This window comes from Elgaria multicarinata, chromosome 16 (genome assembly GCF_023053635.1).
Source record: "Elgaria multicarinata webbii isolate HBS135686 ecotype San Diego chromosome 16, rElgMul1.1.pri, whole genome shotgun sequence".
Lineage (NCBI taxonomy): Eukaryota > Metazoa > Chordata > Lepidosauria > Squamata > Anguidae > Elgaria > Elgaria multicarinata.
The window spans coordinates 1,267,927-1,294,665 of NC_086186.1; the positions used below are offsets into that span (position 1 = coordinate 1,267,927).

The 26,739-nt window shown below is 54.2% G+C and overlaps 1 protein-coding gene across 1 annotated transcript in view; it reads left to right on the plus strand.

Moving 5' to 3' along the window:
- SEMA7A (semaphorin 7A (JohnMiltonHagen blood group)) overlaps positions 1 to 17,084 on the plus strand; it is a 40,846-nt gene extending 23,762 nt beyond the window's left edge. The window contains exons 4-15 of the mRNA XM_063142606.1: positions 635 to 679; positions 1,087 to 1,182; positions 1,581 to 1,665; positions 2,630 to 2,740; positions 4,412 to 4,557; positions 5,219 to 5,397; positions 6,783 to 6,891; positions 12,317 to 12,500; positions 13,000 to 13,115; positions 13,749 to 13,915; positions 14,340 to 14,413; positions 14,974 to 17,084. Coding sequence (XP_062998676.1) covers positions 635 to 679; positions 1,087 to 1,182; positions 1,581 to 1,665; positions 2,630 to 2,740; positions 4,412 to 4,557; positions 5,219 to 5,397; positions 6,783 to 6,891; positions 12,317 to 12,500; positions 13,000 to 13,115; positions 13,749 to 13,915; positions 14,340 to 14,413; positions 14,974 to 15,353 — 1,692 coding nt within the window. The 3' untranslated portion in view covers positions 15,354 to 17,084. The remainder of the gene's footprint in view (positions 1 to 634; positions 680 to 1,086; positions 1,183 to 1,580; positions 1,666 to 2,629; positions 2,741 to 4,411; positions 4,558 to 5,218; positions 5,398 to 6,782; positions 6,892 to 12,316; positions 12,501 to 12,999; positions 13,116 to 13,748; positions 13,916 to 14,339; positions 14,414 to 14,973) is intronic.
- The last annotated feature ends 9,655 nt before the right edge of the window (positions 17,085 to 26,739 follow it).

Consider the following 26,739-nt stretch of genomic DNA (forward strand, 5'->3'; position numbering starts at 1 on the left):
CATTTCGGGTGCTTCCCCCAAGGTGTCCTCCTCCCACGTACGTATTTGCACTTCTGAAAAGTTCAGGGTTTCCCCAAAGCTTCCTGGTCCTTCCCTCTCGGGTGTGGCTGGGGCTGTGTTGACCTCTGAAGGACTCACACTTTTCTCTCTCTCCCTTCCCCCCCTTTTTTTGAAGCGACATCCCTCCAACATGCCACGTCCATTCTAAATTATACGTTTTAATTGTGTGTGTTGAATTCATATTTGATTTGATTTTAAAAAGAGTACAAATTACATCCCTCTGGATCTGGGGCTCCTTCTAGGGGTTCAGGGGCTGCATTGCTCCCCCCAGACCCCATTGGGGGCTGCACCCCCTGCCACCAAAGGAGTCATGGAAATCTGGCAGCACGCCAGCAAAGGAGCCATGATTCTGCTTGGAAGCGAGACCCACGCTCCCCACATGCCTCCCTTCGAAGCAGACTTCTCCCCCCCCCCATGCAGTTTTGCAGCACATTTGGTAGTTTGGGGAGGGTGTCACAAAAAGGGCCAGGGGGGGCTGTATGTTGACACCCCCCCCCCAGGTACAGATGGAGGCTGAATTAAAATCAACATCTGTCTTTCTCTTTCTCTCCTCTCCCCCACCCCCATCACTCAGGAGCCTTTTGCTACAGACGGATCGTCGTCGTCTCACTGCAGAGAGGTATGTTTGGAGGAGGAGGAGGAGGAGGAGGAGGAGCCGGGCCCCAGAGCATCCTTCGAAGGGTGCCCCCTCCCTCTGCCTCTTTTCTCCTTCCTGGGATATGCAGCGAGCGGGGAGGGGGCAGCAGGGTACCCGGCACCGGTCTTCACTCCCATGGCGCTCGGATCCTCTCACTCTTTCCTGTGCTCCAGCGCTGTGTGCAGCTGGAGCTCACGCCCTAACCCCGGCCAGCCCCGATTGGACAGACTTGACCTCGGGCACTCCGAGCGAGAGGGGTCGGAGGTTGGACTGAGGGGGCCTCCCTTGCTGTCAGCCCTCCCAGGGTGGGAACCAGGGTGGTTGGTAGTTTCCCCTCCTCTTCCTCATCTCAGCTGTATCCCCCCCCACTTCCCCCCTCCCCCCTCCAGGAGGATGCCAAGAACTATCTGACGCTCCTGCAGAAATACGACGACAAGCTGTTGATCTGCGGCACCAACGCCTGCAGCCCCACCTGCTGGTATTGGGTACGACGGCGCCTGGGGGGTTTCCCCTTATCCGCCTGCTCCGGCACCCTGCTCCATCTCTGCCTTCGTGCCCATCGCTCTGGGCTCCCCATCGTGGGGCTCATGGGCACCCGTGTGCCTGCAGGCACCTCTCCTGCGGCCTGCCTGGCTCTCTGCGCCTCCTGATTTTTATTTTCCTTTTAAAGAAATCTTTAATTATTTCTTCTTCTTTCTTTCTTTCTTCCTTTCTTTTTTAAACCTGGGAGGCTGGCGTGTTGCAAAGTGGAGGGCTGCCTCCTGGCGCCCTCTTCATTTGGGTCACAGGAGTGGCTTTGTGCTCCGGAGCTTGGGGACTGGAGGGTCAGCAGCAGCCCGCTGGGGAACATCGGTGTGGCATCACCTTTTCTGCCCTTTTGCAGGTGGACGGGAAGAAGGAGCCAGGGATCAATGCCCAGAGCCTGGCCCCCTTCGGCCTCGACCAGAACAACCTGGTGCTGATTGATGGTGAGACTGAATGAGTGCCGCCTCCTCCACCTCCTCCTCCTCCTCCTCTCCTGCCCCTTTCTTTGCTTGCAAGGTGGCGCTCTCCATGTTATCCTCACCACAACAACCCTGTGAGGCGGTTAGGTTGAGAGTCAGGGACTGGCCCAAAGTCGCCCAGGGAGCTTCCGTGGCCTGGTGGGGACTAGAACTCAGATCTCCCGACTCCCAGTCCAGCGGCATCATTGCCACCGCACCCCGGCTCGTAGGCCTTGTGCTGACAGTGACACTGAGCCTGGCCCATGGCTGCGATGCCCCCACTTGCGAGCAGCTGGGCTGTACAAGCCAAGACTCCCCACCCCTAGTTTTCCATGCTGTTGCAAGGCTCCCCAGGTGGCCTTTCCCAGACGGCCCTGCTTCCTCGGGGTGGGCCGTTTCCAAAATGATTGTCGTCTCAGGAAACTGTTTGGATCGCACCTTCCGCTTGCATGAGCTCTCGGACAGACGCCTTCATGGACTGTTGTCTCCACGTGCAGCGCGTGCCATGTCCCTCCTAAGCAGGAGCAGGGCCAGCCCAGGCTGTTTTTGCTGCCTGGGGCAGAACAACAAATGGCACACGCCCACCCAAGTTGTTTTGGCAGGTGAGGCAGGACACCCCACAAGGATTTCCACCACCACCCCATCCCAGGCAGTAAGAAAGACCACGATGGCCCAGGCAAGGATGAAGGACTTGCTAGCGTTTTATGACACCCCAAATTGTCTGCATCTCCAGTGGCAGAAATAACCACAATAATTAGGGCGAAAAGCCCAACTGAATGCAGACAGACTTTATTTTTCTGTAAAAAAAAAGAAAAGAAAGAGAGAGAAAGGAAGTTCCACATGGAACGGGAGGTGGGGAAAGGAGGAAGTTGTGGGAAACGGACTGGACAGATCCGCCCCATCTCTGCTCGTGTTCACGTTTCGTCCTCATAAACTCGCTCCCTTGCAGGCAAGGATATCTACTCTACGATCAAGAAGCACCAGTTCAATGGGCGGATCCCGCGTTTCCGCCGGATCCAAGGATCTGCTGAGCTTTACACCAGTGACACCGTGATGCATAGTGAGTGTGGCGGCTCTCGGCGGGGCTCCCTCCGTGTCTCTGCCTGTTCCCCCCCATTCTCAGCCCTCCTCAACGACACACCTGGAAGGCGGCAGAGGATTGAAACTGACCCATGACTGACGCATGCTTTAGAGCAGCCTTCCCCAACCTGGTGCTCTCCAGGTGTGTTGGACTGTCTCCCCATTGGCATGGCTGTCCAGCACATCTGGAGGGTGCAAGGTCGGGGAAGGAGGACTTGCAGGTCAGCTTTTTAAGCCGGAGGGCAGCGCTTGTCCCACCCTTGTACAAATGCATAAATGATGTGAGCTGCCTTGAGAGAAATCTTTGAAAGATGGGAGAAAGATACAGTAAACAAAGAATCCGTTATTCATAAATAGCGGTGTGGGTGGGTGTCTAAGCGTAGCCCTTATTTTGAGTTTCATTTGAGGGGGGCTGAATGCAGGCCCCCGTCCACTGCCCAGCTGCCCAGCCGGTTGAATGGACTGGTTCTGGCTTGGCCATGGCAGGCAGCATCCGTGGGCAGCGGCTGGGACCCCAGCAGAGCCCAGGCGTCCTGCCTGTCCCAGGGGCCCCATTTTGGGAAAGAGCCAGGAGCCTTCGCAGAGCATCCTCTGCCAAGTAGGGCACCTGAGCTCTTCATCTGGTGGAACTTGAGAGGAAAGAATCCTGGAGGCTTTCAAGGCCTCCCCAGCAAAGGGCCACGATCAGTGGGGAGGAGAAGTTGCCAGTTCAAAACCAGCACCGCCTTTCCCTCGTGGCTCAGAGCAGGGCATCGCGGCGGCAGGTGCTTTCCGTGCCATTGACACAGCGGGGCTCCCCTGAGCTCCCCTCGTGCCGGGAAACCCACGCTAATGAACCTCCGGTGATGCAACGTTCCGCTCGCTGCGTCCCTGCGGAGGGCCCTTTCCTCTCTGAGCTCATGCAGGTGGGGAGGGGCCGCCAGGGGGCTCTCTGGGGACTGGCAGGGCCTTCTCCGCCGCAGGGGCACTGTAAGCCTCCCTTGCATTCCCAGTGCTCGTGCTGTGAGTGCCGACACTTAGGTAGCCAAAAGCGGCACCATCCAAGGGCAAGAGGGGGGCACCCTCAGGCTTTGGGGAACCCCAAGGTTGCAGAGTTACAAAAGGAATTTGGAGGCAGGGAGGAACGCATTTCGGCTGCCCTCCTCAACCAGGGAGGCTCCCAGGGGGCTCTAGAGATGCTCCCTGCCTGGCAGGTCTCATCCATCGCTCTTCATTAAGGTGGACGGGTGGGGAGAGTAGCTGGATCCACAGAGGTCCCCCCACGCCCATGTTCAGAGGGACTGAGATGCAAGCAAGAGAAGCCCCCTCCTGCCTGGAAGCACGCGGTCGGCCCCTTGGGAAGCCGGGCGCTGGATCCCGTTGCTCTCTGCTCTGACCCCGCAGGGCTGCTGTCGTTTAACAAGGGGGGCTGCGGGGAGGGGGGCAGCGGCCCCATCTCCTTCTCTCCCAAGCTTGGGAAGGTGGCAGCAAGGTCCAGGCCTGCCGCCGCCCCTCCCAACGATGCTGGACGTAGGCAGCGGTGAGCGCGCAGGATGAAGCCACCTCCACCGCCCGGGGGGGGGGGGCTGGCAGCCTGGAGAGGAGCCGCCTGCCTGAGCCCCTGACCACCCCCTGCCCCTCTCACCCGGCGCTCCATCTCGTCCTGCTCCAGACCCCCACTTTGTCAAGGCTGCGGTCGTCGAGCAAGACCAGTCACACAACAGCAAGATCTACTACTTCTTCCGAGAGGACAACCCCGACTGGTCCAGGAATGTGGTGGCCCCAAAACGGATCTCCAGGGTGGCTCAGCTGTGCAAGGTAAGGCGCTGGGACGCGTGCAGGTGTGTTCTGCGGAGAAGTCAGCTGGGCGAGAAGTGGGTCGAGGGCCGGGTTCCATTTCAGCAAAGCTCCCGGGGTGGGGGGGGGCAGGGAAGAATGCAGTGGGGGTGGGAGGACACGGCCTCAGCACCCCAACAGCCTCCTTCACCTTAAAGCGCTTACCTCCAGTGTCTGCGTCTTGGGAGAAGGCCTTGGACTGCTCTGGAAGGGTGGGGCGAAGGGAGAGAAACCTGGGAAGTGGGGGGGGGGGAGAAGCTGGAACACCCCCACCCCTGCGGCGGTGATGGGATGCCCAGTATTACAATCACGCTCTTAAGCTTATTATTGCTTATTCCGCATTCAGAGGTCTGGGTAAATTTTAAAAATAGCATGTTTTCGCTTGGCCTTAGTGAAAACCTTTCTGAGAAGGGGGTTCCATAAATGGGGTGCTGCCACTCAAAAGCCCCCGCGCTCTCTTCAGAAATAAGCTGGCAGGTAGGGTCCAGTGCAGGCTACGTTCGGGGGTGGGGCTGTTGCAGGCGCTTCCACGAAGTGACCTCCAGTGCTTGTGGTGGAGTTTTGGGTGGCCCCGCGCTTGTCCCGGGACCGGTCAGGGCCCCCGCTCTAAGGCCAGGCCTTTCTTCCCTTCCCCGCCCTGCAGGGAGACAAAGGAGGCAGCGGATCGCTCTCTGGTGCCAAGTGGACGACCTTCCTGAAGGCCACGTTGCTCTGCGTTGTCCCAGGCTCCGACCGGCACTTTAACCAGCTGCAGGACGTCTTTATCCTCGAGTCCGCCGTCTGGTCTGAGACGAAAGTGTACGGGCTCTTCTCGAACGAGTGGTGAGCGCCCGCCTTGCCTCCTCGGCTGCCTGGGAAAGAGCAGGGGGGCGTTGTTCAGAAGGGAACGGGGCCTCCTGGTTGGGACGTGCCTTGGCTTTGGGGCGGGCCAAGGGGAAGATGTCAGCTGGGCTGTTGAACCCCCGGCCCGTGGGCTGCATGTGGCCTGGTGGAGCCCCTCCTCCTCCTTCCCCGGACTGTGGCTCCCGAGAGCATCTTCAAAGGTGAATCCGGCCCTGGGGGTCAAAGAGGCACCGCGCCCCTGAGTGGGCCAGGAAGGCTAAAGCAAAGTCTCTCCGGGGCAGGTCGGTGGACCTGGAGCTCCAATTCCCAGGCTGTCGCCTGGCCCTCCAGAGCCCCTGAGAGTGGCATCCGAGGCCTCGCACTTCATCTGGTTAGGAGGGGGGCTCCTCCCAAGCCAGATCTTGGGTCTGCCTAGCTCAGAATTGTCTACGCCAACCTCTCTGCATGTTTTGGACTTCACCTCCCATGAGCCCCAGCCAGGATGGCTAACAGTGAAGAATCCTGGGTGTCGTAGTCTAAAACATCTGGAGAGCACCTGGTTGGAGAAGGCTAGTCTTAGCTAAACTTTCAGAGGGTTGCCTGCCCTGGAGATGCTGGTGATGAAGCCGCCAGTACCTTCTGCAGGGGAAGCAGGTGCTCTGTCACTGAGCTGAGGCCATTCCCACAACGTTGCACGACCTCAAACGTGCCAGTGCAGGAGACAGGGCCTTTTTAGTGGTGGTGCCAAGACAGTGAAATGCCTTCCCAGTGGAGATCCACCAGCCCACCCCACTCCTTGCCTCTCTGTTTTTAGTTGGCTTGTAAGAATTCCAACTAGCTTTGAATATATGACCTGCTATGTTCAAGGTTTGTTACAGTCCGTGTTAAAATTGGTTTGGGTGTTTTCTTTCCCCGCACGGATGCGTCACTTTGCCGTTCCACGTTATTGGTTTTCCTATTTGCATGTATTTCTTTTTCTTTTTCCATAATCCGCTTTGGCTGGGTTCACGCAGAGGCGAGGGACGTCCTTCCCTCCCAGGGCCGTAGTTTGGCCGGGCTGCTCCATCACGGGTCAAGGGCCGGTGCTGGGCCCAAAGCAGGAGCGCAAAGCCGGGGGGTGGGGCGTTCCCACACCACAGGATTGTTTCGTTCTTCCTCTGCACGGCCCCGTTTTCCCCCTCTGGGTGCCCCCCCCCAGAATGGCATGAAAACAGGCCAGGGCAGCAAAGTTCCCCCCACCCCTATTTTAATAAAAACACGGGATAAAATCCCAGGGAAGGTCTTACCTAGAGTATGAATGGTGCTTAGGTTAGGCATGAGGCTCCTAAGAAGGACAGCCTGCCTTGTGCGATGGCTGACCAGCCGTGCCTCGCTCTCTTCCCCAGGGAATATTCAGCCGTCTGCGTCTACTCCGTGGGCGAAATCAACCAAGTGTTCCAGACGTCACCTCTCAAAGGCTACACAGACCCATTGCCCGCCGTCAGGCCCGGACAGGTGAGGGGCGCAAGCAAATAGAAGCGGGGGAAGGTTTCGGCTGCCGTTCACTGTGGAGGAGCCTTGGGGTCAATCCAGGCGAATGCTGGGGTGGGTGGGGGTGAGACGCGAGGGACTGAACATGTTTGAAGCGGCAGCGTAGACACGTTGCTGGAGGGTGACAGCGGGCTGGTGGCTGCATCGCTTTTGGCCCTCATTTGCCCATCTGTGGGATGGGTAGAGTTAAGGTTTCAATCTGGAGATGGGGAATATGGAAAGGGCCGGCAGGAGCTTTTTATGCATTAGGGGCTGGTGGCTGTTTGGAGAGCAAGAAGCCTGCCAGGAACCCTGTTTCTGGAGTCCAAACTTCCACGTCGTGGGGGTTGTACAGGACATGCCATGCAGTTGCACATTTTAATTTTGTTTGTTAAAGTCATGCAAGCATTACATCTAAAAATGGCTAAGGCTGAAAGAAACTGATGAAAAAGCTGGACAAATAAATTAATCACACCCCCTCCCCAAAAACACTGATTTTTAAGGGGTTTTTTGCAAACCGCCCAGAGAGCTTCGACTATTGGGTGGTATAGAAATGAAATAAAATAAATAAATAGAATCATCATAGAATCATAGAATAGCAGAGTTGGGAGGGGCCTACAAGGCCATCGAGTCCAACCCCCTGCTCAATGCAGGAATCCACCCTAAAGCATCCCTGACAGATGGTTGTCCAGCTGCCTCTTGAATGCCTCTAGTGTGGGAGAGCCCACCACCTCCCTAGGTAGCTGATTCCACCGTCGCACTGCTCTAACAGTCAGGAAGTTTTTCCTGATGTCCAGCCGGAATCTGGCTTCCTTTAACTTGAGCCCGTTATTCCGTGTCCTGCACTCTGGGAGGATCAAGAAGAGATCCTGGCCCTCCTCTGTGTGACAACCTTTTAAGTATTTGAAGAGTGCTATCATGTCTCCCCTCCATCTTCTCTTCTCCAGGCTAAACATGCCCAGTTCTTTCAGTCTCTCTTCATAGGGCTTTGTTTCTAGACTTCTGATCATCCTGGTTGCCCTCTTCTGAACACGCTCCAGCTTGTCTGCGTCCTTCTTGAATTGTGGAGCCCAGAACTGGACGCAATACTCTAGATGAGGCCTAACCAGGGCCAAATAGAGAGGAACCAGTACTTCACGTGATTTCGAAGCTATACTTCTATTAATGCAGCCCAAAATAGCATTTGCCTTTCTTGCAGCCATATCGCACTGTTGGCTCATATTCAGCTTGTGATCTACAACAATTCCAAGATCTTTCTCGTTTGTAGTATTGCTGAGCCAAGTGTCCCCCATCTTGTAACTGTGCATTTGGTTTCTATTTCCTAAATGTAGAACTTGGCATTTATCCCTATTAAATTTCATTCTGTTGTTTTCAGCCCAGCACTCCAGCCTATCAAGATCACTTTGAAGTTTGTTTCTATCTTCCAGGGTATTAGCTATCCCACCCAATTTTGTGTCATCTGCAAATTTGATCAGCGTTCCCTGCACCTCCTCGTCCAAATCATTAATAAAAATGTTGAAGAGCACTGGGCCCAGGACTGAGCCCTGCGGCACCCCACTCGTTGCCTCTCCCCTGTTTGAGAAGGTTCCATTGATAAGTCCTCTTTGAGTCCGATTCTGTAGCCAACTGTGGATCCACCTAATAGTTGTTCCATCTAGCCCACTTTTAGCTAGTTTGTTAATCAGAATGTCATGTGGTACTTTGTCAAAAGCTTTGCTGAAGTCAAGATATATGACATCCACAGCATTCCCACAGTCCACAAGGGAGGTTATCCTATCAAAAAATGAGATCTAATTAGTCTGACAGGATTTGTTCCTGACAAATCCATGTTGGCTTCTAGTAATCACTGCATTGATTTCAAGGTGTTTACAGATTGACTTCTTTATAATCTGCTCCAGAATTTTCCCAGGGATGGATGTCAGACTGACTGGTCTGTAGTTCCCAGGTTCCTCCTTTTTGCCCTTTTTGAAGATAGGGACAACGTTAGCCCTCCTCCAGTCGTCCGGCACCTCACCCGTCTTCCATGATTTTGCAAAGATAATAGACAAAGGTTCTGAGAATTCTTCTGCTAGCTCCTTCATTACCCTTGGATGCAATTCATCGGGCCCTGGAGATTTGAACTCATTCAAGGAAATTAGGTGTTCTTTGACCATTTGTTTATCAATCTCAAACTGTAATCCTGCCCCCTCAACTTCTGCTTCACTTTTTCCAGGGGGGTCATAGACCCGCCTTTGGGAGAAGACCGAGGCAAAGTAGGAATTGATCACTTCAGCCTTTTGTTTGTCATCTGTTATCAATTTGCCATCCTCATTAAGCAGTTGAACCACCATTTCTTTCCTCTGTCTTTTACTACTCACGTATCTGAAGAAAGCCTTTTTATTGCTTTTAGCATCCCTCGCTAATCTCAGCTCATTCACAACTTTAGCCTTCCTGACGCCATTTCGGCACTTCTGCACCACTTGTCTGTACTCTTCTTTTGTAGCCTGGCCTTCCTTCCACTTCCAATATGTATCCTTTTTTGTTTTCAGTTCATCAATAAGCTTTTTGTGGAACCACATTGGTTTCCTCTGTTGTCTTCTATCTTTTCTCCTTGTTGGAATTGTTTGTAACTGTGCCTTTAAAATTTCCTTTTTTAAATACTCCCACCCATCCTGCACTCCTTTTCTCATTAGGCTCCCTTGCCACGGGACCTTACTTATTATAGTTCTGAGTTTATTAAAATCAGCTTTCCTAAAATCCAGAGTACGTGTATGGCTACGCTCGACTTTTGTCTCCTTCATAATCAAGAATTCAAGTATGACGTGGTCACTTTCCCCCAGAGTTCCCGTAACTGCCACTTTATCCACTAAGTCATCCCTATTGGTCAATAACAAGTCAAGGATTGCTGATCCTCTAGTTCCTTCCACCACTTTCTGTAGGAGAAAGTTATCACCCATACATGTCAGGAATTTCTTGGAAGGGCCGCTTTTGGCAGTATTGGTCTCCCAACAGATATCAGGGTAATTGAAGTCCCCCATCACTACTACATCACACTTCCTTGAAACACTGGCAATTTGTTTCTCAAAAGTTTCGTCCTCGTCTTCTCCTTGATTGGGTGGTCGGTAGTAGACTCCGATTATCATATTCTTTTTATTCCTAGCCCCATTTATTTTAATCCAGACGCTCTCGACGGGGCTCCCAATCTCATCCACCTGTATTTCTGTGCAGGGATAGGTATTTTTAACATATAGTGCAACTCCACCTCCCTTTCTATTTCTTCTGTTCTTTTTGAACAAGTTATATCCTTCAATTGCTATATTCCAGTCATGGGAGTCATCCCACCAAGTTTCAGTTACACCTATCAAGTCGTATTTGCCTTCATGTAATAAGAGTTCAAGTTCATTCTGTTTGTTTCCCATGCTCTGTGCATTAGTATATAGACATCGAAGACCATATGTTTTATAGTCTGGCTTTGTTCCTACCTTGTTGCAGACACTATTTTGGGACTCTGTTGGAGCTGTTCTCTGTACTGTGGTGCATTGGCCTTCATCCATTGTTGCCTCAAAATTAACGTCTCCCACCCCCGCAAGATTCAGTTTAAAGCCCTCCTGATGAAGTTCTTCATGCTGTGGCCGAACTCATTCTTTCCAGCCCTTGTGAGGTGCAACCCATCCCTTGCCAGCAGTCCATGTTCCAAGTAGCGTAGCCCGTGGTCCCAGAATCCAAAATTCTCACGACGGCACCACCTTCGAAGCCAGTCGTTCATCCGGAGTATTTTTCTTTCCCTTTCTAATCCTCTTCCAAGAACCGGGAGGATGGATGAGAAAACTACCTGGGCCCCAAAGTTCTTCAGTTTCCTTCCCAGAACTTCATAGTCTGAAATGATTTCTTCGTAGCTCTGCTTGGCGACATCATTTGTTCCCACATGGATGAGAAGAAAGGGGTATGTGTCCGTGGGCTTTATGAGCTTCGGTAACCCTTCAGTCACATCTCTAATCTGTGCTCCAGGGAGACAGCACACCTGGCGAGTCCATGGGTCTTCACGACATACTTGGGTTTCAATCCCACGCAGCAGGGAGTCTCCCACAACAACTACTCTGCTCTTCTTCTTGGTTGACCTACCTTCTGTCTCTTGGTCACTGTTGCATGGTGTCTCCTGTACTTCTTCCTCTGCAAACTGTCCTTCAGTCTCATTCTCCAGAAGCTGAAAGCGGTTGCTTAACTGCAATGGCTCCACCGGTGCAGAACGCCCTCTAATTCCTCCTCTCCTAACTGTCACTCTTTTCCAGGGAGTTTCCTCTTCATTGGCTTCCCTCCCCTCAGCATACTCCACTTCTGCTTCAGCTGGCTGTTGTTCTTCAATCTCATGTGCTTCTTGTTGCTGTTGCAGTTCCACCGTTTGGTCTAAGAACTCCTCGACTTCTCTTATTCCTTGGAGGGTGGACACTCGCTGCTCAAGTCCTCTCACTTTTTCTTCCAAAAGTGCCACCAGCTTGCACTTGTTGCAGGTATACGCCATGTTGAGCTCAGGCAGAAACACGAACATTGCACACCCTTTGCAGGTCACCACCTCTAGGGACTCCTTTCCATCCATATTGTCGATTTCTGCTTTGGTTTTTTCCCTTTTTGATTATAGTAGAATTGCCTTTGCTTTGTTGTGTCCTCTCTGAAGGTACACAACTATATGAGGATGTCTTAAGGGAAAGTAATCTTTTGGGGTGTGTTTTTTGCTTTTGTTTGGTGGTGGTTTTGTGGGTTTTTTTTCTCTTTATGCTTTTCTTTTTTTCCCCCACCTCTTTTTTTTATTATTATTTTTTTTTTAATTTTTTTTTTTTAGAGGCCTCCCCCTTGGCCTCCCCTGCCAAACTCCCCCTGCCAAACTCCCCCTGCCAAACTCCCCCTGCCAAACTCCTGTTTGCTCTTCCTGTTCGCTCGCTCCCTGGGAATCTGGCTTACTTTTCTAGCTCCTACTTGAGCTGGGCCAGCTGCTTTTCCCTGCTTCTGCTCAGCTCCAAGTCAGGAACCAGAATACAATTCTTCTGACATGAGTGAACACATGTACAAGAAGGAAAACAAGTGGTGAAATTTTTTCTGCATCGTTATTGTTTCAATCATTTGTATGAAAAGTGTATTTTTCAACCAATGTGATTTCTAGAATAGCTTCTTGAAAAACAAGTTAATTTTATTAGAAATGCTTCAGCCAACTTTTTCTTGGTGAGCTGTTCTGAAATTGAAATCTGCCCTGCAGATTTCTTTAAGAAAGGAAAAAGCAAGTTCCTAGTCCTCGTGGCTTGCAGACGGGTCTGGTAGATCAAAGGCCAAATGGGCCCTTAGAGGATCCAGGTGCTGGACGCAGGGCTTGCGCTCACTGCATTGGCCCGTGGCCTCGCCGGATCCAGTGGCATCATCCTCCGCGTGTCCCTCTTCACAGTGTCTAGACGGAGAGCGGCTGACTCCCCAAGAGACCTTCAAAGTGGCTGACAGCCACCCTGAGGTGTTACACAGAGTGAAGCAGGAAGCCCAGTTCTACAGCAAGCATCGCTACCAGCAAGTCCTCGTCCACCAGGTTCGGGCAGCAGACGGGGGCACCTACGGTGTCTTGTATTTGTCCACAGGTAGTGGGCCAACTATTTATTTAATTTATTTTGTGGAATTCTAGGGGATAATAAAATAATGAGGCAACGCTTTAAAAATATGGTTGGTAATAGTTGCTTGCAATACTGCGTTTGCATTCTAGCCACACCTTCCTTCTTTCTGCACAGAGGGTTGGGTTGTTGTCTTTTTGCAAGTCATTCTCTTGGCACCACACCTGGCTGCATTTTTCAGGTACCTCGGTCCACGGTTTATTTGAGCCCTTTGCACGTCTGCCGGTTACAGCCAGCCGTATTTGGTGCTCAGGCATCTGCGTCTCTAGTCGTATATCAAGCATTTTCTTATCTCGAGTTGCCTTGTTACATTGAGGGTCCGTGGAGGAGTTTGGGGGGTTCCACATTCAAGCCTTGCCGTGCATTTCTCCTGGCTGGCCCCTTGGCTCCCGTGGCCTCGGCCCATCCAGCGCCCCGCTGCTCTTCTGGCGGTCCCCTTCCCTAATCCTTCCTTCTGTCCTTCATGCAGACAAAGGGACCATCCACAAGGTGGTAGCTTTGCCGACAGACGCCATAAACGTCCTGGAGATCCAGCCCTTCCGTCCTTCTGCTGTCATCCTGTCCATGACTTTGGACACGGCAAGAGTAAGGGAACCGCCCACGTGGCGCTTTTTGGTGACAGCGGGCTGCCAAGCTGCCAGGGCCACAGAAAAGCCTCAGCTGCTGGACATGGAAACAGCTCCTGGCTTGCTGTGGCGGGCCATCGTGTTGTGTGAACCCAAGGGGCGGGGGTTGTTTTGGGGTTAGATGAGGGTTGTTTAACCCTCAAACCACCCCTGTCACCCAGGTTCGGATGACGTGACAGACCATGGCAAATACCTTCCTCCTCCGGCCGGGGGCTAAATATTCACAACGCTGCAGCCTATCATGCCTTAAATAAGCCATGGTGGGCTGAGGTGATCGTGTGAACCAGCCGACTCTCCCTTCTTTGCCCTGCCCGGAGATGCCACCGGGGATTGGACCTGGGACCTCCTGCATGCCACGCAGGCGCTTTCACCCCTGAGCTCCTGCCCCTCGTCCGCTTCTAGGGGGCTGACTGATGACGCCGGAGACGCTGGCATTGCCTGGTCCTCGTGGCACTTGGAGCAGTGGTGGGGCACCCTCCCGAGTACAGAGAGCCTGGGCCACGGCACGTCCCTGGAGCGCCTGGCCGCCTCGCCCCTTGGGCCTCGTGCTTGAGAGAGCTCCGTGCAGCCGTCGCTTCTTTGTCTTTTGCAGAACGAGCTCTTCGTGGCCTCTGCGAGGGAGGTGGTTCAGCTCCCCATGGCCATGTGTGGGGCGTACAAAGACACCTGTGAGAGCTGTGTGCTGGCGAGGGACCCCTACTGTGGCTGGACGGGCGGGACATGTGCTTCTGTTTACGACCGTGACCAGCAGGGAAACGGGTGAGGCCCCGCTCCACGTGCTTGGCCCCTTCTGGCCTCTCAGGGCTGCTCTTGTCTGAACCGTGCGGACGGCCTGCTCTGCCAAAGGCCCCGCAATCCCTTCCTTCTCGGAGGCGGAGGAGCCAGCCAGCAAGTCGGCCGGAGTGTTTGCCCTGCTTCTGCTCTGGCCACACAGTCAGGAGGCGCCAGGGAGGGAGGCCGGGTCGCGCAGTTCCGGGGCCGGGGCCACGCGTTCTGTGTGAGGTGGCGCGAGCACTTTTTTGCTGATGGGTCTTCCGCCTGTTTTACATGAGCCAACAGAATGCAAATGGCTGTGTGAGCAGGCCTTCTAGGGAAACAGGAACGCCGCCTGTCTTGTGACGGCTGAGGGTAAATATGTTGGCCAGGCTTCCAATGTGCGTGTCTCGTCTCTCTTTTCCTTCAGGACGTTCCTGCAGGCGCTATCCCAGGACGTGCGTCCGGATATTTGCACCTCTTCCCATCACAACAAGGCCAGAGGTAGGGGTTCGCCGAGAACCGTCCTTGTCCGTCTTGGAAGGGCCCCCGTGGGGCCCCTTGCCTGGGAGCGGAGGGCCTGTGCCCACTGGTGCAGGAGTCAGTCTGGAAGTGCTGGCCCTCATCCTGACCCTCCCCAGAGCCATGGCCCTGAGGAGGGTCCAGAAATGCCGGCCGCCCCATGGATCCATCTCCCCCTCTTTCTCTCCCTCTGCCTTTTGCGGGTCTTTTGTAACGCTCCCGGGTCTTCATGGCCCAGTCAAGACCAGGCTGCTGCAACAGGGATCCTTTGCAATAACGCACAGAGGGAGCAGGGTGGTCTGGGGGAATGGGGGTGGGTGGGTGGTCAGGCAGAGGATGCCAGCGTCCCTCCCACTGAAGCAAGTCCAGGTGTGGAGCCCCTGCCATGGGGATGGGGGGAGCAACCCCAGGGGGCTCTTGCCCGGGGGGGCTGCTGGGGTATCAGCCCTTGACAAGCCCCCCACCTTGCCTACCCTTGGCTCTGGCCCCAGTGCGCTGCTGACTTCCTCTCCCCCTTCCCTCCCCCTCCCCCTTCCCTGTAGGAAACAGCACTGAGCCGCAGCGCAAGGATGTCACGGTGGCCCCACAGTCCCGCTACTACCTGAACTGCTCCACTGAATCCCACCACGCCAATTACACGTGGTACCACGATGGCCGAAGCGTCGCGCATTGTGGTCCTGGACACCGACACTGCATCCACTTCATCGGCAGCATGTCGGATGGCTTCTATGGCACCTATTCCTGCGTGTCCCAGGAGCATTGGTTTAACCAGACCCTGGTGACTGAACGCCTGCTGAGGCCCCCAGAGACAAATGGGTTCAGGGGCGGGGCACCAGCGCCAGGGGATTGGGCCACCACCAGATCCTTGTCCTTTTGGCTGGGGCTGCTGCATATGGTGGCGGTCTTCTTGATCCTCCAGTGAAGAACCACCTTCTGACGACTCACCAGCATGAATCCTCAACCCACCGTGCCGCTTGGCGTGTACATGGGGTCTGCCTGGTCCTTTGGTTCAGAAGACTTCCCCTGTCCCCTTCTTAGCCCCGAGCCTTCACGCAGCTGGGGATGGCCTTGAACTGCCCTGAGAGGAGGCAACCCAGTGGTCCGCAGCTGATAGCCAAGTGGAGATGAGAAGAGAGACTGGCTGGCTGCATTTATGTTGAGGGATGATATCCTAGAAGACACCTGGACAGGAATGTGGTTGATATGACCAAAGTCATGGTCCTTTGGGGAGAAGCAGAAGCATCTGCCACAGCGGTGTTGTGAGTCATTCAGCTCGAGGGCCGGATTCCACTTTAGAGAAGCTCTCGGGGGCCGCATTCGGGGGGGGGGGGCAATGTGTCAGCATAGCATAGCTTAAGGCTCTTACTGCCAGGAACTCAGCCTGATTTCAAGCTTTTTAGAAGGTGGAGAGATGCACAAAACCCAGGGAGCCACCAACCAGGGGGCGATGGGGGGTGGGGAAGGGTGTGCAGCCCTCTTGAGGACCTCCAGAGGCCCAGATGGGGACCTCAAGTGGGCTGGATCTGACCCCTGGGCCTAAGGTTCTGCAGCCCTGACCGAAACCCCAAGCCACAAAGTAGCCCATGAGGCAGAAGCAGTGCCTGGGTGGGCCTCTGCCAGGCTTCAACCAGGGCTGCCTCTGGACCATCAGGGGAGCTGTTCCTTGGTTCATGTGTGTGTGTTGTTGGTGGTGGTGGTCCCAAAGGAGGCAGACGCCGGAGGGCCGGAACAGCAGACTAGAATTAAAGGGGAAATAGTGTGATCAAAATCAGGCAGAGGTGAATGGAGGTCTCCAGCAGCCCCCACCTCAGGTATAAAGTTCCTGAGGTGGTGGGGATGGGGGGGGGAGGCGCATTCTGAGTTGAGGGCTCTGCAGGGCTTGCTGTGAATGGAGCAGGGCAAATACATGAGGCAGCTTCATCAGGAAGCATCCTTAAGCAGGCAGCTCCATAATAATGGGGCTGTGACTGAGAAGGCCCTGTTGGCTGAAATCAGAAGGGACTGAACCCCTGAGTAAAGAGGCTTGGAACTGGGCTGCAAGATGGCCGGCCGCGAGGGCTAGCGCATGCACAGCCACTGTCCATGGAAGGCTGGTTTTGAACGGGGTACTCCGGCTGCTGTCTCCATAGAGCAGCAGACTGGCAGGGGGATCAGGGTGGCCGACGTTTCTCCCAAATAGAAAAACCAAAAGCCAAAGTGGCGCCTGAACAGTGGACGGCTTGCTGTGTGGTGCATTTAGCATGGTTTCAAGCACCTCCAGGGTGATGGTGGCCACTCGCCCACATGCCCGTGGCCTTCCTTCGCCCCGCTGCATCATGCTTCCATCCCTTCGCAGGTCTGCCTGAGAGTAAACTGTGAAATCCAGCTGTGTGCCCTTTTTGGCTAGCGAGGGGTTTGCCCGTCCTTTTGCTTTCCAGCCGAGAAGGCCGCAGCCTCTACTGCAGGGCCGTTTCCAAGGTGCCCTTTTAGTAGCCGGGGGGGCGGGGGCTCCTTGTTGTGACTTTGTTCTCTCTATGCACTTTAATAGGACCTGTGTGTTCATGAAGGGGGGGCGCGTCTGGGCCCCGTTTGTATTTTTACCTTGCTGTCGTCTTGTAACAGAAATATTTTTAAAAATGCTTTTTGAAAAATAAAAATAAAAATTCTCAAAAGGGATTGGCGTACAGGTGATGCTCCTTATCTCCCCCCCATCTTCATCTTCTTCTTCTTCTTCTTCTTCTTCTTCTTCTTCTTCTTCTTCTTCTTCTTCTTCTTATTATTATTATTATTATTATTATTATTTATTTATATAGCACCATCAATGTACATGGTGCTGTACAGAGTAAAACAGTAAATAGCAAGACTCTGCCGCATAGGCTTACAATCTAATAAAATCATAGTAAAACAATAAGGAGGGGAAGAGAATGCAAACAGGCACAGGGTAGGGTAAGCAGGCACAGGGTAGGGTAAAACTAACAGTATAAAGTCTGCACAACATCAAGTTTTAAAAGCTTTAGGAAAAAGAAAAGTTTTTAGTTGAGCTTTAAAAGCTGCGATTGAACTTGTAGTTCTCAAATGTTCTGGAAGAGCGTTCCAGGCGTAAGGGGCAGCAGAAGAAAATGGACGGAGCCGAGCAAGGGAAGTAGAGGCCCTTGGGCAGGCGAGAAACATGGCATCAGAGGAGCGAAGAGCACGAGCGGGGCAATAGTGTGAGATGAGAGAGGAGAGATAGGAAGGAGCTAGACCGTGAAAAGCTTTGAAGGTTAACAGGAGAAGTTTATATCTCTCAGGTGCTTGGCATCCGAGGGGTTTGGCTGTTTTCACCCCACGCCGTTCAGCCCCAGGCTGCCCCTCTCTCGCAATGCCTTTGCCTCACGCTCCCGCCGGCTGGGATTTGGCAGGATGCCCACTTTCCGTGTCCCTTTTAATGCCTGTGGAGTGGGGAGTTCACCTGGAGGGTGTGTGTGTGTGTGTGTGTGTGTGTGTTGGGGGTGAGGAGCCCTAGCTGGCATCTTTGATTGGAAAGACACAGGAGCAGCGGAGATTGCTGGGAGTTTCTAGCTGGAGGTGACGGAGAGCCTGGGTGGCCAGAGGAAGAGGGATTGGGCAGGAAGCCACCGTCTGTCCGCTGGAGTCACGACGTGACCCCCGCTGCTGCGGCTGCTGCCCTTTGCGTGCTTGTAAATAAGGCAAACCGGCGCAGTGTGGAAGAACACGCTGCCCGTGGAGGCCTTGCAGCCTCTCTGACCCCCGACCCACCCACCCCAGCACTCAGCATTTCACAGCCACGGAGCTCACCCTGTCCTCAGTGGGCTATTCTTCAGGGTCCTCCCTAGAGACGTTTCTAAAGGTCTCTTCTGTACTTCTGAACTCAGATCTCTCAGAGACCCCCATCCAACACAGCCCCCCCCGCAGCCCCCGGTCCCCTCGGCCCTGGGACTTTGCAGCCCTCAGAAGTGGCAGGGTGCCCCCAGCGCAGATCTCCTTGGAAGGGGAGGCGCTTCCAGCCAACCACAGGGAGTCCCCATTTGCGTGAGAAAGAGGGACGTTCCGTTCCCCTTTCCTCCTTGGGCCTTGAATGGTGGGCCGGATGGTGACCTCGAGGTTACCTGCCTTTGTTTAAAGTAAGGTCACCGAAATAAATTTTCGTAAGGGCCAGGACAGTCTTCTAGTCTCTCCAGGCTCGGATCTGGGCCCAGGCTTGGCCCTGGTCTTGGAGCACCATTTTCCTAGAATTATTCCCCCCCCCCCCCCCGCCATTTTCTTTTTTGAAAGGAATGAATCTGGTAACATGACTATCAATACAAGGTGTGTTTTGTTTCCTCAAGAGCAAATCCACACAGCGTTTTCAGTGCATGAGAAAGCCCCAGCAGTTCCCGTTTTGATTCCAGGTGGAGTTAAACTCTGCTAGAACTGCTTAAGGGTTTTATCATCTTTAGCGATATATAGATATCACAAATAAACAGGAAGTGTAAAATGAATAAAGCCATTTTGCCTTCCTAGGTTTTTTTGAGCTGCCATCGAATCTGCAAACTGCATCCTAAGTTTGGCTGCACGGAAGTCGCGATGCTGCCCTGCGTTTGTTGTTCCCACGTCCCTTTTGTGACCGTTTCTGGCCCAGCTGAGTGGACGTTCCGGGGGCCCTTTCCAGCGTGTCTCTGCCTGCTTCGTGGGTTGTTCTCCGGACAAAGTGTGAATGCGTTTCATGTGCTGGGCATCGTGGGGCGGGAGAGCAAGGCTGTGAGAGTGCCATTTGGGGAGGGGGTTAACCCTACCCCCCCTGAAAATCACCTCTCCCAAAATACTTGCCCAAGAAGGCCTTTTTGATGGAGCAGGAGGGAAGGGCAGGGGCCCTCCTCCTCCTCCTCCTCCCAGTTCTGGCTCCTGGTTGTTGAGGGCTCCGGGGCAAGACCTATCCAGTGGGGCCCTGGCTCCGGGACGCCCTGCCTTCTCGGTGTCATCAGCGGCGGCTTTTGCTCCTTCCCTTCATCATGGCTCTCTCTGGCTTGCTGGAGAGGCAAACGTAGAGGCGGTCGCTGCCCAGCCCTGCATGAAGCAGGCTGTGGCTCCTCTTCCTCCTCCTCCTCCTCTTCCTCACCATGGGCATTGCCTGGGCCACAGCGACAGGCAGCTGGACCGCAGGTGGCCAGGGGGAGGAGGAGGAGCCAGGCCAGGGATGTGGGCCCTCAGGGGCTGCCCAACTGTGCCAACTCTTGACACTGGCGCTGCCGCCTTCCGTCTACATTCTGGAGAAGCGCTCCGGGGCCACATTCCAGCACTGGGTGGGGCTGAAGGCAAAAGGGGCTGGAACAAAAATGACCCAAATGCCAGCAGGTTTGAGTTCAAGAGCTTTTATAGATGAGGCTTTTAACCCACCACTTTATTATGGCTTCTACTTCCATGATCTTGGTGGGATTAAGACTGGATCCTCTATACATGTTCTTTTCCTTTCTCTGTGTTTCTATATGTTCTCTACATAACCTCTAGGTGGCGGAAATCTGCAACTACAGTAGCGTTTCATTCCACCATTCCCCCAAATACCAGACTTTCCCCAATCAAACAATCCCCTGCAAAAATGCTTGGAAAGAATTGGAAAGGAAGACCTCATCATCAAAAGCACCCATGGATTATCATGAGTGAGGAATCAGGAGTGCATGATAAATGCCTCATGTAGAAAATCCCTACATCTCTTACAGCCACTCACTAAACCTTAAGATGAGAGGCATTTCAACCTTAAAGCATGGGGAAAACACTGCACAAATGCTGGGAAATCCCCAAACGCTGGATGGTTGTGGGGAAAGGGGTTGTGGGCCTCTGAGGAACCCCGGAGAGCCCGACGGGTACCCCAAACAGCCTATAGATTCTGCACCCCGGTCATAGATTCTCCGCCCCCGGTCCTGATCATCTTCTCTCCCCAGTGGTGGCTGCTAAGTCATTAAAAACACACACACCCATATCCATGAATTGCATTTCATGTATCATCTCGCTTGACCCTTTGAGTGTAACTGCCTAGGAATTCAAGCCCCACAGGCTCGGCTGCAGCACTTGCTGAGAGTGCTAAAACCCCATGTCTGGGCAGTTTCACCCCACCCCACCCCACGCCTTCATCCAAGTTCAGATTCTATGGGAAGCATGGTGACAGGCGGGGTGAGCCACCTCCCGGCCTCTGACTCAGCTGGGCCTTGATTCTGTCTCGGCAACGGCAGCTGCGTGGCACAAACAGGAAAACTTGCTTCAATGGGAACTGATCTAATCTTCCGGCAGGAAGACTCCGTCATCCCGGTGTCAAGGTCGCAAGAGTGATGTGGACCAGAGCCAAAGGCTGCTCCTCGCCAGGCACACCCGCTGCTCTTGCCGCCGTGATCACTGCAGGCCGGCCTGGCAGGCTTCCAGGCCAAGTGGGTCAGGCGAGCTGCCTTGTGGGGCAGGGCAGGGCACGGGGAGCCAAGCGCTGCAGCACTCCCCCCCATTGATTTCTATACTGCCCAATACCTGAAGCTCTCTGGGTGGCATAAAACTGTAGTAAATACCAAAACAAAGCCTCGCGGTGAGGCCAAGATTTAAAATACAGTGAGCAGATTTAAAACAACAGAAACTGAATGACTAAAATGCCTGGGAAAGCAAGAAGGTACACCGTAGACACCAGGCGAGCCTCTCTGGGAGGCTCATTCCTAAAGTGACCATATGGAAAGGAGGACCGGGCTCCTGTATCTTTAACAGTTGTATTGAAAAGGGAATTTCAGCAAGTGTCACTTGTATATATGGTGAAATTCCCTCTTCATCACACCAGTTAAAGCTGCAGGTGCCCTGCCCTCTTTTAAATCTGGTCACTCTAGTATAGCTCCTGCAGCTTTAACTGCTGTGATGAAGAGGGAATTTCACCAGGTTCTCCATATATACAGATGACCCCTGCTGAAATTCCCTATTCTATGCAACTGTGAAAAATACTGGCGCCCAGTCCTCCTTTTCCTATGGTCACCCTAGCCGTTGAGGGCTTTGAATGTTAATACCTGCACTTTGAACAGGCTCGGACATGGACTGGCAGCCAGTGCAGATGGGAAAGGACTGGCGTAATATGATCCCGTTGGCCCAGACAGCAGGGCGCAGGGTCAGTTCAGAGCGCTGTTCCCTTTGATGGGCATCATTTTAAAATGGCAGCTTGATTCTACCAGAGGGGCCCAGAGGGGCATTCGAATTCTTTCCTCCCTCGCCGTGGTCCTGAGGAACATCTCTTCCCAGGCAGCAGTGAGGCATTTCCTCTCAGGACACCGCCTGGCTTCAGCTGTGGGATGTCCTGCAGGGCAGCCATGGAGGAGGAGGAGGAGGAGGAGGAGGAGGAGGAGGAGGAGGAGGAGGAGGAGGAGGAGGCGAGGGCAACAACAGCTGCTCTGACCCAAGGCCTGCCACAGAAGAAATGGCACTGTCTCTGGCATCCACCCAGGTATGGCTGATGAGGGTGAGGAGACGAGGAGGCCTCAGCGACCAACCACAATACAGGTTCCTGCAGGAAGAATCGAGTCTTTAGACACCCTGGGTCTATGTTGTAGTGTGTGTGTGTGTGTGTGTGTGTGTGTGTGTGTGTGTGTGTGTGTTTGTGTGTGTGTGTAGAATCAGAGTGAGGGGAGTGGCTCTACTGCAGGGGTGTGGAACCTCAGGCCCGTGGGCCGAACCTGGCCCTCCAGGGTTCCTGAATGGCCATGCCGCCTCCCCCTCCCCACTGACCATTGAGCATTGGGCGGTTTCCTGGATTTCAAGCAGCATTTCCCCTCTTCTAAACGGCTGAAAAACCTCTCCTCAGGCTGAGTTATTGGGGCTTAGAGCTTTAAGCTGCAACAGGCCAATATGGCTGGCATTTTGGCCTCACCGCCATTGCCTCTGGCCCCTTTTGAGCCAACAACAGAAGTTCCCAGACAGCCTTTGAAGGCAGCCTCCCTTCCACCGAGGGGCTCCAGGCTCCTGGGAGTTTCTGTTCCCTCTGGTTTCCGTGGCTTGAAACGCCGCCTCCACCTCTCTTGCTTGCTCAACGGAGGGGCGATGAATAAAGCGGCACTTGGGGGGATTTCCGAAGGCTCACGTGCCCCAGGAAAGACTCCTCTGACTCAAGTGTGGCCCTGCTGGGACCAGAGCACTTCTCAGAGTCTTACATGCTATTGAAGGAAGTGTGCAGGGGAAAGGAGAAGGCGCCCCACACACCCACGCGGCTGGGCTTGTATTCAGCACAAGCAGAGCGACCACTTGGGGTGGCATCGCAAGGGCGGTTTTGTGGTCCTTGTTTCCGTGGGAAGCAGCCCTGCGTGGCCTCTCTGCCCTTCTCCTGCCCTCCCTTATGATCCTGAAGATAAGAGCACAAAAGCGCCCCCCCCCGGCCTGGCCAAAGGTCCATCAGGTGGGCCAGATGCCTCCTGGGACACCTGTGAGCAGGACCCAAAGGCCACAGCTCTCTCCCAGTGCCGCCCTCACAGCAACCGGTATTCAGAACACTGCCTCTGATACTGGAGGTTCCATTCAGCCACTCAGACCAAGTAGTCATTGGTAAATGTGTCCTCTCTGGACCTGTTGAAGCCCCTTTGCCCTCACTAGAGGAAACCTCCTCAGAGGAAGAAGGAGAGCCTCCAGAAACCAGGGGCACGCTACCTCAGTGGCTGGCACCAGACCGGGAGGAGCCTGGGCCTTTGGGGGAGATGGTGCCAGGGCCTTCCCTGTCCAGAGGAGGGGGCTCTGGCCCTTTGTGCAGAAGGGGCGTAACCCCCTGCCCCCCAGGGGCATTCTCCTACCACAAGCCAGCAGGCCTCCTGTAAGAAGGAGCGCTCGCTTGCAAAGGTCTCCTCTTGAGTAGGGCTCTGGCCCGATTGCTCTAAGGGATGGCAGCTGAGCCTGGGTGGGGCTCAGCACCCTGGGTGAGTAGAAGCCAGCAGTCAGAGCTTGCTGGTTGCTGGACACAGCGCCTCACCGGCTTCTCCCGCCAGGGTTCCTGAGCTTGCCCTTGAATCCCTGGGCAATGGCCTTGGACTTCTGCCTGCCTGTGCCCCTGGGCTGCGTATGCACTGGGCCACCTGGCTGCGCTTGGACCCTCTGCCTGTTTGTCCACCCCTGCTTTGCCTGAACGCCCTCGAGCAGGAACCTGCCTGCTGAAACGTCAGCCTGGGTCATTATTTGGCCCTGGGCTCAGCCCTGTCGCTGAGGCGGCTGCAGCCAACGCTGGACATCCTTTGGGCCTCCTCTAAGGGAGCGGTAGTTGCTGCCTCTTGCGGCCAGAGAATGCGGGAAGAACCCTGTGGGATCAGCGCCTAGGCCTTCGGAGCCCTGGCTTCTGCTCCCTCAGTGTCCGAGAAGGGGGCTCCCCTGCGAAGCCCAGAAGCAGGACAGGGACACGGCTCAGGACCCCCAGACAAGGGGATAGGGGTGGTGGTGGCCTCAACGAGCAAAGGCCCTTTCCCAGCCGGGGTTCCCTGGGAGGGAACCTTGTCTTCTGTGCATTGCTCAGACGTTTCTTTGGTTTAAGCGATTCCTAAACATGAGTAAATACAGATGCACAAAGAAACAGCCTCCAACGCTGAAAGCGAGTCCCAAGGGGGGTTCTGCCCCTTCCGTGGCTCCTTTGGGGTCCTGGCTGGTTCCGAGTGATGCCCAGAACGGACTCACGGCCCCGAGGTCGGAGCCCCGCTGTGCCCGGCGACTCGACCCGAAGGCTGCGCAGAGAAGAACGGGCCCGCCGGGGTCTTTTGATGGATGAGGACAGAGACCGGGCCTGCCTTTGCAGCCGCTTGCTCCCTTGTCCCCCTTCCTTGGCCGGGCGGCGGGCGGCACCGAGACCGTCAGGCGAATGGCAGGTGCAGAACCACCGCCCAGGCCTCCCGCGGCTCCCAGCAGCCCTCGAAAGAGGCCCTGGTCCGCGGAGACCGCCTGGCTGCCCAGGCCTTGCCAGGCCGACATCCGCCTCGCGCGCCAGGCTGGAGACCCCTCCGCTGGCGGCCCAGGCAGAGGCAGCGGCCGGCGCCGAGGAGCGCGGGCAGCAGTAGGCGCCCGGCGGCCGCTCCCTTCGGCGCTGTCCAGGGTCCTGAGTGTGTCCTTGCTCCCGGGGACCCAGCCTCCGGCCTGCGCTGCCACCTGCCCGCCCGGGGCGCGGGGAGCGCTGTGGCGCAGGATCGGAGACCCCGGAATGAACGCCCCAAGACCTGGGACCTCTGCCGTTTCAGCCAGATCCTCTCCCCCTGTGACAGCCCCCATCCCTCCGCAGCCACAGCGGAGGGGAAGGCAGCCGTCAGGGAAGGCAATGGAGCTGCCCCCACTCCCCGCTGCCCCTGAGCAGAATCGCCCAGTGAGCAGGTGGGCAGGTTGAGAGCCAGTGTGTGTGTGTGGGGGGGGAGAGGGTTGGACTGGGGCTTGGGGGGCCCATGAAGATCACCGGGTGACTCAGCCTAACCCAGGGCCGGAACAAGGCCAGCTGACGCCCTCAGCACGGCCCCATCACGGTTCCCCCTTGGCCTTTCCATTGCTTAGACATTAAGACACCATAAGTGCTGAAGGGGAAATAAGACATTAAAAACTCAGTTTTCTTCAAGGCCAACCCCCATGCCAGAACTATATTAAATATAAACTGGGTTTTTTATTATTATTATTATTATTATTATTATTATTATTATTATTATTATTATTATTATTATATCTATTTAACACTAAATAGCAGCAAGCAATATAAGCCAATTACTTACTTATAACTAGGGCAATAGAAAAATACAAATTTTCATCACTGTTTCATGCATTTTTCAATAAAACTATTATAAGGGGAAAATGCAAATGCAAACATTTAGATGGCCACAGCTATGGTGCACGGTCCTCTGTGGTGCCCCCCCCCCCCGTTCCCTTGGTGCCCAAAGCACGTGCTTATAGCGCTTAAAGGTGAATCCAGGGCTGGCCTGACCTTACCTGAGGGGGTCGTGGTGAGGATAAAATGCAGGGGAATGAACTTGGAAGACATCTTGGGTTCCTTGCAAGAGGGGGAAAAGGAGGGATATAAATATAACAATAAAAGAATAAAAATAATATTACTAATATAAAATATGTGGATTCAATCATCTTTCTTTTTATCCTAGGGGAGAAGAACCAGAGCTCTGAGGCACAACACCTCCTTGGCCGGCAAGAGATCCCTGACTTCGGTTCCCATCATCCTCAGGTAGGTCTGGGAAAGGCCTCTGTCTGGAATCATTGGCTTCCAATCCCATATAGAATTCAGTATAAGCTTCTTTTGCTGACATTCAAAGCGTGTCATGGTCTTGCACCTTCTTATCTTCCCTCTCTCATTTCACTCTACCATCCCCCTCGTACCCTCCGTTCTTCAAATGTTATGTTGCTCTCCTGCCCAAGAGTTTCTATCTCTCTTGCCCGGCTTCGCCCATTCTCTCTGGCTGCCCCGTTTGCTTGGAATGCACTTCCAGAGCAACTACGTACCACGAGTTCCATTGTAGATTTTAAAACGCGTTTGAAAACTCATTTGTCTTCAATAGCTTTTGGTATTTTAGCTTGATTTACTGTTCTTATTACTATGATTATTCTCTTATTTCTGTTTTGTGAACCCTTCCCCCCCCCTTCATATCTTTTAATGTGATTTTTGGTTGTAAGCCTCTAGGCAGGGTATCGCTGTTTTATTTGTATATTTTGTACAGCACCAAGTACATTGTTGGTGCTATATAAATAAATCATCATAATCATCATCATCACCATCATCCTGGACAGCCATTGCTGCCAGCCAGTGCAAAACAGTGGTAGGCCAACTTTGGGGGGGCTGTGGGCACCTTTGGCAATGTCAGGCGCTGTCCTGGGCACCTCCACAAAATGGCTGCCACAGGAGGTGTGGCTAATTGCAAAGGACCGGTCATCTGCCCCAAAGACTAAGTGCAAGGCAAAGGTGGGCTCTCTGCAACACCTCCTTTCAGCCCACAGTTTTCAGCACCAAGAGAAGCCTATTTCACAGAAGGCAAACTCTAGTCTCTATCTTCCCCCCCCCAACACACCTCAACACCTGCCAGCCAACTCATTCCCCCCTCTCCCCCCCTCGCTCAGCTCCCGCAGATGTCCCCATTCTCTCTCTCCCCCACACATACATCCCCACCCCTATCCATTCACATACACCCTTTACTTCAAAGTAACCCCAGCAGTAAGAATACTGCTATGTTTTTTTCTTCTGTGGGAACGTCCGGGCCCACTGGTGCCCCTGGGCATGGAGCTGCCTGCCCATGCTTTAGGGGATGTAGGCGAGTCCTAATGGCATATTCCTCTCAGTTGAGCTCAGAGGACTGTGAATTTGTTCTCATTGCTCCTCAGATGGACCC